Here is a 14,647-nt window from a genome sequence, read left to right as displayed (position 1 = left end):
AGCATGATTAATTGTCATAAAAGGCAATCTACCTAAGACATTAATATCTTCAACACTGCAAATATCTCTTGTTTCATTAATGATACTTTCTCTTCTTTTTAACGTTACGCGTAAATTATCTATTTCTAATTTTTGTGTTAAGAAATTGATTTTACATTTGGATGTTAAGAAAAACTGAGTGCCTAAAATTCCATCATATGGAATTGGTGTATTATTTGGAACAATTAAAAATTCAGTAATGTATCCTCCTATTTTTAAATTAACTGATCCTAAAGTTTCAGAAGATTCTCCACCTATACCGAAGATTTTATAGATATTATTTTTATTTATTGAATGTGATTCTGGAATACATTTTTGTTTTAATAGATTAGCTTCTGCTCCTGTGTCTAAGAGTAAACTAATACCTTTTTCTGAATTAATTTTTATATCAATGTACGGGCAAAATTTTCTTTGTGTTTCGTTTACAACGTTAATTCGCACGGTAGGTCTACTGTTTCGGTCACATTCACTGAGCGCATTGGTGTTATTTGAGTCTCCATGTTTGCGCTCGGAAGGGGGAGACTCTGGCCGTTTCCCTGAAATCTTTGATTGTTAAATAATCTTTTCCTACATTCTTCTAATGTGTGACCTATACCTTTGCAATATCTACAAGTCACTATTTGAGTTGGGTTCATCGATAATTGATTAACAAGACGTCGACATGTTGCCGCTGTATGACCTATACCATTACAATTTTGACATTGTAGTTGAGATCGCGATTCTAACGGATTTTGAAACTTTTGTTGCATATTGTCGGGTTTATAAAATGGATTTTTAAAGCATGTTTTAGCATTATGTCCTGGTTTGCTACAAATTTGACAAACTAAAGAATTAGAAAGGGATCTACATATTTTAGCCTCATGTCCCGGTTTACCACAAATTTGACAAACTACAGAATTAGAATTAGAAAGAGATCTACATGTTTTAGCTTCGTGTCCCGGTTTACCACAAATTTGACAAACTAAGGAATTAGAATTAGTCATTTGTCTACAAAATTTAGAATCATGTCCCGTTTTTCCACAATTTATACAAGGTTTGATTTTAAAACAATCAGATGCTTTATGACCCGGTTTATTACAAATTTGACAGATAATATTAGTATTATTATTTTTTTTCTGACAATCTTGAGTATTATGATCATTATTTTTACAGTTATTACAAAATTTATCATTACGCAGACTGCAATCGGTTGCTTCATGTCCTTCTTCTTTACATAATTGACATGTAAAAATCTCTTTCCTTCTTACAGGTTTTGAATCTGAAATTAAATTATTTCGCCTACCTTTTTGTGTGACTAATCTTTTTTCGATTTTAATTGCGCTTTTTATTAATTCAGTAATGTTAGCATTCACTGGCATTTTGTTTTCGATTTCTGGAAGGAGTCCTTCTTTAAAACTGTCTACGATATCAGCTTGGGTTTCAGTTATAAAATCTTCGGTTACAGTACCGGTGAAAGTGCGTTGAGCTTCAATAATTCGCGTCCCTATATCTCGAATTCTATTTGCGAATGTTATGACATTTTCATCTTCCCTTTGATATTCATTGCCTAAGTCTCCTAACAATTGTTTAACCGTTCGGCTAACTATATAAATATCTTTAAGGAAATTTCCTAAAGCTTCAATTGTTTCAAAATTTTGTCCAATAATTGTCTCTTGGGCCTCACCATAAATTTTGGTTCTAATTAATTTCACAAGATTACCTTCAGCCGCTGCTGCTACCATACTTTTAGCTTCTGAACATCCTCTTAAAAAGATATTAATAGGGATATTAGTTCCATTAAACTCTGGAACTGCTTTTAAGGCATCAGTTAAACTGACCGTTTGATTTGCATTTAAAGCCATGTTGGTAAAATTTAAATTTTCTTGTAACGTTAGATTATTATCAATTAAAGTATTGTCAATAGTATTTTTTTCAATTAATGTTTCGTTCGTATTTCCAAAAGGAATAGTTGTAATATCATTAAAACTCGAATTGAAATCTAATTGTCTTCTAACAGTTTCACCTGAAGTAAATGAACTTTCTGATAATGAAATATTAGGAAAATTTGATTCAAATTGAGATTCCACTATTGGTGTTGAGGTTGTTAAATTTTCTAAATTATTTTCACTTTTACAGGGAGATCGATCTAATTGTTTTCCTGTAATAAAAGGATTAAAAGCTTCGATTTCTGTTGCTAAAATAGGATCAGCCTTAGCCTGACTTCTTGTAATTCTTCCCTCATTCATAGAGTTTAAATTGTAAAGATTAGGGGAGAGGAGAGAGAGGAAAAAAAAAGGAAATGAATAGCAAAAGAAATTTTATGAAACAAAATTGACTGTATTATAAGACTTTTCTATAATCTATATCCCGTTGTACATTAGTTCTCGGTATTTTGTAATTAGTTTTCCATAGATCTTTGCAAGTGAGACAGGTTTTAGGATTGTTATTATGATTACAAAGGCTTCGTCGAAATAAAATTATTTTAGCATCAAGATTTAATTGTCTGAATACTTCAGGGTGAATTTGCCCTTTTACTAATTTAAAATCACACTTCTTAACTAATGGCTCGTTCTGCTCTACGGATTCGGGCAGTCTCGATTTTTCTTCTTCTATCCTTTTTAATTTTTCCGCTTTTGCCTTCCTAAATTCAGCTACTGGAAGCCACTTGTCTCCCAGAGACTGTTTTAAATTCCTATTGATAACCTTCCGCTGGGTTTTCGTTAATTTTTTCTTTGTACTAGTATATCCTGACACTAGAAAGACAAAGAAAAATACATAAAATAAAAATAAATAATTCTCCTTTTTTTTATTCAAAATGAGTTTCTTAGATTCTAATTAAGAGTAACCCAACTGACACGTTTAACGCATTTCGCTACATGAAATTCGAATTCGGGTTTTGGGACAAAATGACCACCGTTATGGGGGCATAAGACTAATTCTCGAGATTGTGGCTCATTATTTCTTCTGCATTTAATTAGGTGATTAGTTATTTTCGCGTGACTTATTCTATGAGACTGGTCATATGGACACGTTTCTAAGTCAGCTCTAACAAAAGGCATTTTAAAGAAAACAAGGAATACTATAATATGACAAAATCGATATTTTCAAATAAAAAGAAAATTGGCCAATAATATAAATGAAAAATCAACAATTTAATTTTGGAAATTGCGTTCTCTTTTTTTTTTAAAGTTTCATTTTAGGATTTTGTTTAATTTTACTCTCTTATTTAGAGTTTATTTATTCAATTTTATATTTTTTTTTTTTTTTATTTTATTTTAGAAAAATTTATTTAAGATTTGGAATTTATTATTTTCATTTTCTAAAAAAAAAATTTGAATCACACTTTAATAAAGTGCTACGACGACAACCCCTTTTTTTGGTGATTGTTTAGAAATAATTTTTACTCTCTTTTTATAGTATTTAGAAAATTTTTTTTTATTTTCACTCTCTTTTCGGAGTTTTTAGATTTAGAATTTTTTTTAGATTTAGAATAATTGGATTTAGAATTTTCAATTTATAACATTTGGATTTAGAATTTTTGATTTATAACATTTGGATTTAGAATTTTTAGATTTAGAATAATTGGATTTAGAATTTTTAATTTATAACATTTGGATTTAGAACAATTGGATTTAGAATTTTTGATTTATAACATTTGGATTTAGAATTTTTAGATTTAGAATAATTGGATTTAGAATTTTTAATTTATAACATTTGGATTTAGAATTTTTAGATTTAGAATAATTGGATTTAGAATTTATAACATTTGGATTTAGAATTTTTGAATTTAGAATAATTGGATTTAGAATTTTTAATTTATAACATTTGGATTTAGAATTTTTGATTTAGAACATTTGGATTTAGAATAATTGATTTAGTAATATCTTTTTTTTAATTCATTAACAAGGTTATTATTAGGAATAATCATTTTATAATCAAAAATAGAATAAGGGTAAAAAAAAATTTTCAAAATCGCGATAATAGAAGAGAAGTTACAATATATAAGTTAAAATTCAAATTTTCTATTAAAAACCGCGAAAAACTTCGCGATCGCGAGATGAAGCGCGAGGTGGAGGGGGAATTCGCGGGGGGAGACCGCGAGAGGCGCGATGCAGCTTGGCGGGGCCCGCTGTCGTCGCGCGCAGTAGTAATGGCCGATGACCGACTTGCGTAGTCAGCCGTAGTGCGGTACTACTGTAAAGGCACGTACAGCGAGAGGCATGCTCTCGAGAGTAAGGGATCGATTCTGACAATCGATATATATATATCGATTGCGCCTATCGATTCGTTCGCCTGTCAAAGGGGTGCTTTAAATCGAAATCGCAACTGGATTTTTATGTATGTTAACAGTTTAATATGTTGCATACGCACATTTTAACACAAGTTTTAATTAATAAATGTGACATTTTATTAATTTATTTATAAATTTCAGTTTTTATTGAAAATGAAAATTTATTTAAGTTTTATTTTAAAACAAAGTTTTTTTTAAAAAAATTTAATTCTTAATTTTTAGAAAATGAAATTTCCAATTTTTTTAAATAACAATTTGTGTGACAATTTTACACAAATTCTTTTAAATTTTGTTGATTTTTCATTCTTGTAATGGTAAATTCTAGATTTTGAGCATTTTAGTAATTTACGGAAATTTTCCAAATTAACCAATGTACATAAAATTTTTGAAATATTGTTAATTTTTCAATTTATAATGACAAATTCTCATTTTAACATTCTAGCAATTTATAGGGAATTTTCAATTTTATTAAATTTCGGTAATTTTTATACGAATATACGAATATTTCACAATTAACATATTTATTAACGTAACGTTCATTTGTATTGAATTTTTAGTAAATAAAATGATTCTTTTTATATATAAAATTGAGATAATTAGAGAGAAAATAGATGAAAGAAGAAGTTTTTTTTTTTTATAAAGATCAATTTGAACTATCCCCCCGGGGCCTCCAAAAATTTACCCTATGTTACGTCGGATACATAACGCAAAGTATAAATTTCAGAGAATATTCGGAAATATTCTCTTATTTTATGTTTCGAGTCTAGACTTGCGTCCACTAACTCGGGAACGATTCAAATTGATCAATATATGTAAATAGGGATTTTCGCGGGGAAATTAAAGGAATAATTACGCGATAAACGCATTAAAATCCTTAGGTAAGGTAATGAAAATTATGGTAAATACAAAAATACGACAAGGAAATTGAAGAAATAAGAACACGATTAACGCATTAATATTCTTCGGAATTATTTAGAGATGACAAGAAAAAGATTTAGATGAAAGTTAGACAGCAATTTAATATAAGACTTACTTTTATTTAAACAAATTGGCACTTGTAGACTCGGAAATTGGTTGAAAAAGTGTTGAATTTTTGGCTTGAATCGTGGAAATTTTTAATACAATTTAAATTTAACACTTAGAAAATTGTTAGAAAAAAATGAAAATTAATTGAACTTGAACTTGAACTTGAACTTGAACTTGAACTTGAACTTGAACTTGAAGAAGAATTTGAGGAAGAAGTAGTTTTTTTAGAATTCTTGTGACTGTTTTTTGTGACTGTTTTTGTGACTGTTTTTTGTGTGACTGTTTTTTGTGACTGTTTTTTGTGACTAACTTCTCAACGGGGTTCGTATTTTTATATCATTGTCCCTACCTATTTTTAGGGATGGAACTATGTTTTAAAATAATGGGTCTCAAAGTGGAGGAAAAAGAGGTTGGGAAATTACAAGGATTGGATCCAAGGAAAGAAAATGGGGAAAAAACTGGTTAGGTCAGTGACGGTATTGGGCCCTTCAGGCCCAGCCTTGAGAGATAAGAAGTTGCGTGGGCGTACTTGAATTAGGGGAGTTTTCAAGTGGAAGGGGCTTAAAGTTTTGACCGTTTTCAAGAGATGGAGCCAAAATTCAGTTTTCCAACCAATTTCTGAGTTTTTCATAATTTTCACATTATTAATATTAAAAATTAATTTAAACATTATGAATATTAATATTATTAGTTAAAAAGTTATTAACAATAATTTTTAACAATAAAATGTAATTAATGATTAAAGTTTTAAAATATAAAGAATTTTGTATACTTAAATTGTTAATTAGTGATTAAAAATTAATTTGAATAATTAAAAATAATTAAAATTTATTTAAAATTGTTTAATTTGTTTGTTTATTATAAAAGTATAGAATATTCTTTATATTTAACGAAATTATTCTAAAACGTAAGTAATTTAAAATAATTGAATTAAAAATTAATAATAATCAAAAATGAGTAATAATAATTCAAATGTTTAAATAATATTTATAAACAATTATACACAATGATTTGTCTGTGAAATAATTAATTTATAATAAAAATTTGAAATATTTTAAATAATTAAATCTAATTAAAGAAACCAAAATTAATTAAAGTTAATTAACAATAAAATTTAAACATTTAAACAATTATTATTCATTATTTATAATTAAATCACTCATTCTCATACTTTACATAAAAAATATTTTATAACAGCTGAAAACAGGTCTTGTTGTTTGCAAGAGTGCATCTGTGCTCGGGATATTTAAATAGTTACGCTAGATTATTCAACTATGCTGACTTTATTTACAGGAGATATCAGAATGATATCTTCAAAATACAATGCTTCTCTATTCTATCTTTTTAAATTTCGGAACTGTTGATTTTGAGCTTAAGGTTTTGAGAATTTTAGACGTGTTTCAAATTTACCGGTAAACAAGTTTTTTTAGAAGTAATTGCATTTTGAAGAGAACATTCTGGTATCTTTTATTTAATTTAAGATTATTTACGCTTGTAGATAGTTTTGAAATAAATGTTCAAAACAGCGACGAAGTGTGGGAAACACTTATAATTCTAATTTTATCTAAACTAATCTTATTTAAACATTTATATACTTGAATTATACACGGGACGTTACATTACGCACTCAATTAGAAAGAAAGTTATTTAATAATATAATTATTTATTTAAATAATAATTATTTATTATAAATATAATAATTACGTGCATTATTTTCAAAAAAAGAATATTAATTATTCAATTATTACATAATTAAATAATAATTTTTTGATTAATATTTTTCCAATTTTGTGTCACTTTTTTCACAATTTATAGGTATGCGGAATATAAAATAATACTGTTTTTTATTAACATTTTATAAATAAACAATTTAAAAAACTGTTTAAAATAAAAATATGTATATTAAACTTAATAAAAAGTATTAACATACTAATTTAATCTAATTTAATTTAGAGTGGCTCATATTGAAAAATAAATACATATAGGAGTAAAAGTGCACTGAGAAAAATAATTTCGTAATAATAAGAAAATAATTTAGTTGAGCTTTTTTAGTTGGCGTTACTAAAATATGGTTGTCACAACAGAATAGAAAGTGGCAATAAATCGGGAAGTTTAGTTGGCTCTACCAAAAAATATATTTGAAGCTTTCATGTTTACGAACTAAATAGTTTGGTTCCCAGTACTAAATAGCTGACATGCTGTATTGCGCACGCGCTCTTCTCGTAAATATGGCGTCGCTTCCCATTCACGGGATGTCAACATTAACCATATGTCGTTCGCGTCGTGAAGTTTCAGTGTTGAAGTTTTTATGTTTTTCAGACATTTTTTAAAAAAAAGTTTGTGTAGTGAAAATAAATAAATAAAACTTGTTACAAGAACGAAAGTTTTTTTCCAGCTTTTATACATTGTGAAAATGATTTAATCTCAAATTGTTAGTAGGATTCGTAGAGTAGTGGTCAGCGTTCTCGACTAGCGTTGCGTAGTCTGAGGGTTCGAGCCCCAGCAGTGTTAGGTTTTTTCCGCGATAGAAATTAATTTAAGTAGGCATAGGTAGGTTATATAAAGAGAAAAGGGTGAAACAAAAAAATAAGTTGGTTGAGAAAACAAAAAAAAAATTTTCATTTAACTAAATTTTTTGTTTGCTTAAAAACAATAAGTTAGTTGTGCAAAACAAAAAATTTGGTAGACCGAACAAAATGATTCAACGAAAAAATTTAGTAGCCCGAACCAAACGGATTAGTTGCACATATATCAAATAAAAAATTTGGTAGAGAGAACCAAACTTTGGTAGATGATACTAAACATTTTTCTCAGTGTGCGCTCTAAAATAGTATAGAAAAAAAATATGTTAAAATTGTCTAATGTTTATAAAAGAGATGAACGACTTTTCACTTGTGCAATTTAATATTTAAATAGACTTTTTAAACTTATAAAATAACTACAAAAAATCTCATTGTCTCTTTTATAAATATAGATTAAAGTATTAAGTATTTAAGTATTAGGTATTAAGTTATTAAGTTTGTGAAATATTACAGTCGAGGAAGAATATATATAAATGATACTTTTATAATTTTTAAATATTTTATATTCATATACATATTTATATTTTATTTTCATTACAATATAGAAAAGGGACGTTATACGTCAAAAAATTTTTAAGTTATGTTTGTGATTTTTGAAGATGAAAATACTCACAGACAATCAACTCTTAGAAAAAAACATTTACGTTTAAGTCTCCATTATACATTCAAAAAATTCAATAAAAACTAATTTTGATTTTGCCAAATTAAAAAGAAACTTTTTATCAAGGTAAAACATATCACTAAACATATAACTTAAAATTTTTTTGACGTAAGGTCCCTCTTCTCTCGTGTAGTGTCAAACGGAGAAAAATGGGATTGCTGTGCAAACAATTTTTGGATTGTTGTCAGTAGATTTGTTGATATTACAATTCGGATTGTTGTCAATACAAATGTATGTTGTTTTAACAACAATACGAATTTTTTGTTGTCAGTTTTGTTCAGTTTGCAATTCCGTACAGTTGCAGAAGCAAACTCTCTGTCGATTGCTGATGGAACAATCCGGATTTGTTCAGCTGACAGGTTTATTGTTTCATGTCACGTGGTCATCTTGGATTCTCGCAAACTGGCGTGCAGATCGTCGCGTCGTTTGCTTCTGGCACATGTGCCACTTTTGCTTTTATTATTAGTTTTTTTTTAAATGACAGAGTGCTGTTAAATAATGAATTCGGTTAAAGTGAGAAATCTATCACAGAAAAAACTTGGACTCATTTTTGTTGCAACTCATTTTCTTTTGGGTATCGAAATGAGTATGGGACAAACTTCATGTTATTCAAAATGATATTGGCTGGAATTTCAGATTTCTAAGTTGGCATCATAAGCAGAGTAATTTTGTATTTCAATTATTGTTTCTAATATTTCAACAACACCAGAAAGATTATTTTGACCAGTACGAATATTTAGAAGTTTTTAAATAAAAATTATTTATTATTATTTACGTAGATAATAATTAATTTCATAAGTTTTTAAATTTACCGCTATTATTTAAGTTGGCAGTACCGTTCCTGTTGTCAAAACACATGTTTTCATTTTTCTAACCTAAAAACATATTTCCTTTATTATTTTATTACGCGATTACAAGCAATTTTTAATCAAATATATTAAGTCTAGCGTGTTATTTACTTCTTTGTAATTATTATATTTCATGTTTTTGTGCAAAATTATTCGTTATTTCACAATATTTTTCCATTTTTCTTTTTCTCAAAATGAAACTTGCCTGTTTCATTTTGATACTTTTACCTTAGAACTCGAAATGAGACAACCAGTTTCATTTTTGTTGCGAATCAAATTGAGTATAGAATCTATACTCAATTTGAATTCAGGTTTTTTCTGTGATTGCAAGTGTAGTGAATGGATGAAGAGACAATTTCATCGTTTATTGCTAAGTTATACTCGGTTACTATTGAACATAACCTCACCTTAAAAAATACAAAATTAACAACAAATTTCAACTCTAAATAATTTTTTGGTTTCAGGTCAAAGAATTTGATTCAGAAGCTGCATGTTCCACAGATTTTAATGCAAATAAAACTGGTGATATGACCAACGGAAATCTGCTAACGATTATTTTAGAAGGCGAAGCAATAACTGAACAAATTGTATTAGACAGATCAAAGCTTTTGTTAATACAACAAATTGTATTGCCGATTTAACAATTTAGTTTTGTTATTTCAACTGTTCCATAACAATTTTGTTTGTTCATCAAACAATTCTGTTTGTTCACCGAACACTCCGAATAGTTTTAATAACAATCCCATTTTAACCATTTTTTTTGTCCCAAAAACAAATAGAACTGCTGGTTCCATATTGACAATTCGGAATTGTTGTGTGGACTTAATTTTTAGTAACCACAACAATTCTTTTATTCCGTGGCACATATTGAAAAATAGGTATAACTTTTATTCTATTTATTTATAACTTTATTTATATAATTATTATAACTTAAGTTTATTCTGAAACTGACTTTTACTACTAATTAGTAAAACTAATAAAATTTTAAAAAAGTTTGTTTCATTGAGACTGTCTTTTATTATTACAAAATTAAAATCAATTTGGAGAATAAGTTTTGTCCGACTGAAACGGTCTTTTACTACTTATTCTACTTATACACTCGACTCTGGGGTATATATATAATTCGAATGTTTTCAACATCAAAAGAATGAAACTGATTTTCACTATATTAATACTCAAATTACACGAATTGGAAAAATTTCAGATAACTGAAATGAATCAACATTTTAAGAAAACTGCGATTCATCATTTTGAATTACATGACATTTATTTAGTTTCATATTTGTAATCAGTGATCCAACAAAAACCCTCGAGTAACTATTTGCGTACTCTCTAAATCTGAATTACTAAAAAATTTAACTACTTTATTTGAAATTAGTTAAACTTTACTAACTCGTTAATAAATAAAAAAAATTGTACAATCCGATTTATTTGATTGACTACAGGAATATAATTGTGCACAGCATAGAAAAAACGTAGATTGAAAATAATTCATCTATAAAATATTTACTTTTAATAATAAATTGAGAAAAAATGCATTTTTTATACTAATTAATTATGTATTTTAATAAAGATAGATATACGATAATATTAGTTTTAAAGTTTTAATTGAACAAAAGTTAAAAATGAATTGAAAAATTGAATGGATTATTGGAAATCTATATTATGAGCGATTGATTTTATATATATCTATGGAAGCAATTATTCCAATTTTATTTCTGAAAATAGTATATACTTTAAGAGTTGATGAAACTGACAAATTTATTATGTTTATTATTTATTAGATCCTACTTGAAATTAATATAAATATTAATTATAAATACTTTAAAATAATTTTTATTATTTGCTCGTGAAAAATTAATAAATAGGAGAAAATTAAAGAATAATTAATTCATACTCTAAATTTCTCAAATATAGTGAATTAAATCAAAATCCATTCCAAAAAGAATGAGAAAAAAGAGAACTAAAAGTTCCAATATTTTCGCAGTGATAAATTATTTACAACAAGGATGAAAGTTTAATGATATGTTGGTTTTTGAGTAAAATTTAATTCCAGTTGAAGTTATGAAGTTGACTATATTAGAAGCTGCATTCAAAAATTATGTAAGCATATATATTTAAAAAAAAATTTTAACTCCTCATCTACTCTCCTACTTAAGTTTTTATATATATTCCCTTTTCCCATATAACTTACGTAAGATATTATTTATTTAAAGTATACATATAATGTTAAAATCCCTATACATTGAAATAAAAAATTAGGTAACAAATTTACAATAGCGACACCGACACCAACCCCGAAAAATGTATTTAAGTACACTTATTTTCAAATAAATCAAAATCCTTTGTCATATCCCAGTGGGAAATTGCCAAGACTGAATGTTGGACCAGTTATTTTTACGAATATTAGTCTAAGGCTGGGAGTGTAGAGACCAATGCCAAGGCTCGAATTTCAATATTGGCCCAATATTCAACCAATATTCAAAAATACAAAAAATCAGACTTCAGCCAAGATTAAAAAAATTAATTATTAAAAACTGAAATATAATAAAATTTTTTTTATATTTATATATATTATATTTTATTATATATAATAACATTATTATTTCCCTTCGGATCAAGGCGGGTAATTTATAAAAAAAAACGTTCGATTTTTTGAAAATAATGACTGACTCAAAATTATGGTACGCGACAACCTATGGATGGTACGTGGTACAAAGGGTCAAATTATGGTACGATTACACAATTATGATACGATCTGGCAACACTGCATGCTAGACATTAACAATTATCAGCTAAATAAAAGAAAAGATAGAATCTTTGTAAAGATTCTGTACATATCGCGGATACTTATACCCTAACCCATTGATGTTGTTTATGAGAGAGAAAAACACTGCCATCTGGCGGATAGTTGGAAAGTTAACGTAGCGCGAAATTCAAATTGCGTGAAGGAAAAACTGTAAGTATATGAACATTTACTTGAAAATGTATTTACTTAAGAATGCATACTATTGCATTAAACAAAACTCAATTAATGTTATAATGGTCACAAATAATTTTTTTAATTTTAATTCTTTATACTTACAGTTTTTCCTTCATGCAGTTTGAACATCAATCGGTTAGGGTATAAGTATCCGCGATATGTACAGAATCTTTACAAATATTCTATCTTTTATTTTATTTAGCTGATAATTGTTAATGTCTAGCATGACGTTAGAAATTTTTTTTCTTTTTCTCCGTTTATTGCGGATGAATTTATATATAACCCGCCTTGATTCGAAGGGAAATAATAATGTTATTATATATAATAAAATATAATCTATAAATATAACAAAAAATTTTATTATATTTCAGTTTTAACAATTAATTTTTTTAATCTTGGCTGAAGTCTGATTTTTTGTATTTTGAATATTGGGCCAATATTGAAATTCGAGCCTTGGCATTGGTCTCTACACTCCCAGCCTTGGACCAATATTGGTAAAAATAACTGGTCCAATATTTAGCCAATATTCAGTCTTGGCAATTTCACACTGGGTATTATTGATCTGTCTCTGTTGAATTTAAGAAAAAAAATTTTAATAAAGAAATTTTAATTTAATGACATCTGGATTTAACCAAGATAATTTATAATTTTAATTCTTTTTGCTAGAAAAAATTATAAAAAAAACTCTAAACTTTTTCCAATTATGATAGACTTTAATTAAAAACAAAATTTGTCACTAATTAAAAGTAGTTTTAATTTTTAAAATTAATACTAAAATATTAACTCATTTAAAAAAAAATTGTAGTTACAACAAAATCATAACAAATTTCACTTCTTTTTATCAAAATTAACTTTTATAATTTTTAGTTTAACCAATTTGGTCATTTTTTAGTTTTTTAATTTTCATTGGAAGACATTTTCAATAAGGATTTAAAATAATTTATTTTTAATAAAATAAATTACTATACACTTATTAAAAAAGACTTGAAAAATCTTTAAATGAATTTTAAAAGTCCAAAAAATTGTTTTATTTTGAATATATATACATCTTTTAATAAAATATTGCCTGATTCACCTGATCCTTTTCATTTGCTGCGAGGGTAAATCAGAAAATATGTGCGCGCGCGGATATCGACCCTTCATTCCTGACAGTTAACTTTTAGCTGTTTTCAGGACGAAAAACAGCATGTGCAGCTTCTTAGAAAGTACAATCAGATCATTGAAAAATTCATGTTATTCTAAAGAAATAATTCAAATGAAAATCTTTTATTTCCTTCATTTTTTATTTTACACTCCTCAATAAAATAACATTGTTCAAATTTTTACATGATTTTTTAAATATAAAAATTAATGTAAAAAAATCGAAAGAAACATTAAACAAAATAATTATCATAAAAGTGCTTTCGTCTAAAAATATGAAATTTGAAGAATGGTGAATGGCAAAAAAAATACATAGTAAAATATATAAGAAATGTAATAAAAAACGTAATAATGACACGATATAATTGTAATTATTAATAATTTATACAGTTTATTAATAACAAATATACATATATATATATATATACATAGAAACGATAGTATTGAACAGAAATGAAAGCAGAAAATAAAGACACTTATTGTGCAGAAAAGGTTTCTTTTTTTTTATTAAATATTAAAAAAGTTATTATTATAAAATGAAATGAATATTTAGTACATACTTTTAAATGGCAGTATTTTTTTGTGTGGTTTGAAAGAAAAGAAAGCGTTTAAATTTTGAGATAAAGTTTCTTACACTTTTTTCATAAATCACCCATTTGTTATAATGAAAGTTTGATGTATCGCGAAAGGTTTTCTCGATATTCGCACATATCCTGGGGGTTCCCTTTTAGTTGGATTTGTTGCAAAACACGAACTTGGAATGTTTAGTGGCTTTAGATCTCGTGAAGACTGCATGTGAGTAGTACAGGGTCATACCACTAGACGGCAGTATTTTTGAGTGTAACCCCTACCCGAAGTTCAGGGACGTATCGGAAAACATCAGGGTTGTCCAGACATAGAAATAAATATGTATTCTCCCCTCGCTCGAAAACTTTTGTCACGAATCTGCGAATTTTGTCCAATAAAAATACGTTAACCCACTTTTATTCTACGAATACAATTTATATACATATATAATTCTAAATAAAAATGTTTTTTACATAGCAATGTACAAATTAAGTTATATATTGTTTTTTGTTGAAAATTTTTTAAGTCTTT

The 14,647-nt window shown here is 27.0% G+C and overlaps 1 protein-coding gene across 1 annotated transcript; it reads right to left on the bottom strand.

Annotated features, from left to right (window-relative positions):
• Positions 1-440: 440 nt before the first annotated feature.
• On the bottom strand, positions 441-6,221 carry LOC127280371 (uncharacterized). Its single transcript, XM_051303326.1, has 2 exons — positions 5,343-6,221; positions 441-2,771 (listed from the first exon to the last, which is right to left on the bottom strand). Exon 2 carries the CDS (start codon positions 2,262-2,264, stop codon positions 462-464), a length of 1,803 nt encoding a protein of 600 aa, XP_051159283.1. The 5' UTR covers positions 2,265-2,771; positions 5,343-6,221; the 3' UTR covers positions 441-461.
• Between the last annotated feature and the right edge of the window lie 8,426 nt (positions 6,222-14,647).

Source organism: Leptopilina boulardi, unplaced genomic scaffold, assembly GCF_019393585.1.
Source record: "Leptopilina boulardi isolate dan_hultmark-lab unplaced genomic scaffold, ZJU_Lbou_2.1 LbouV2_240, whole genome shotgun sequence".
Classification (NCBI taxonomy): Eukaryota; Metazoa; Arthropoda; class Insecta; order Hymenoptera; family Figitidae; genus Leptopilina; species Leptopilina boulardi.
This window is presented reverse-complemented; position numbering and strand designations above follow the sequence as displayed.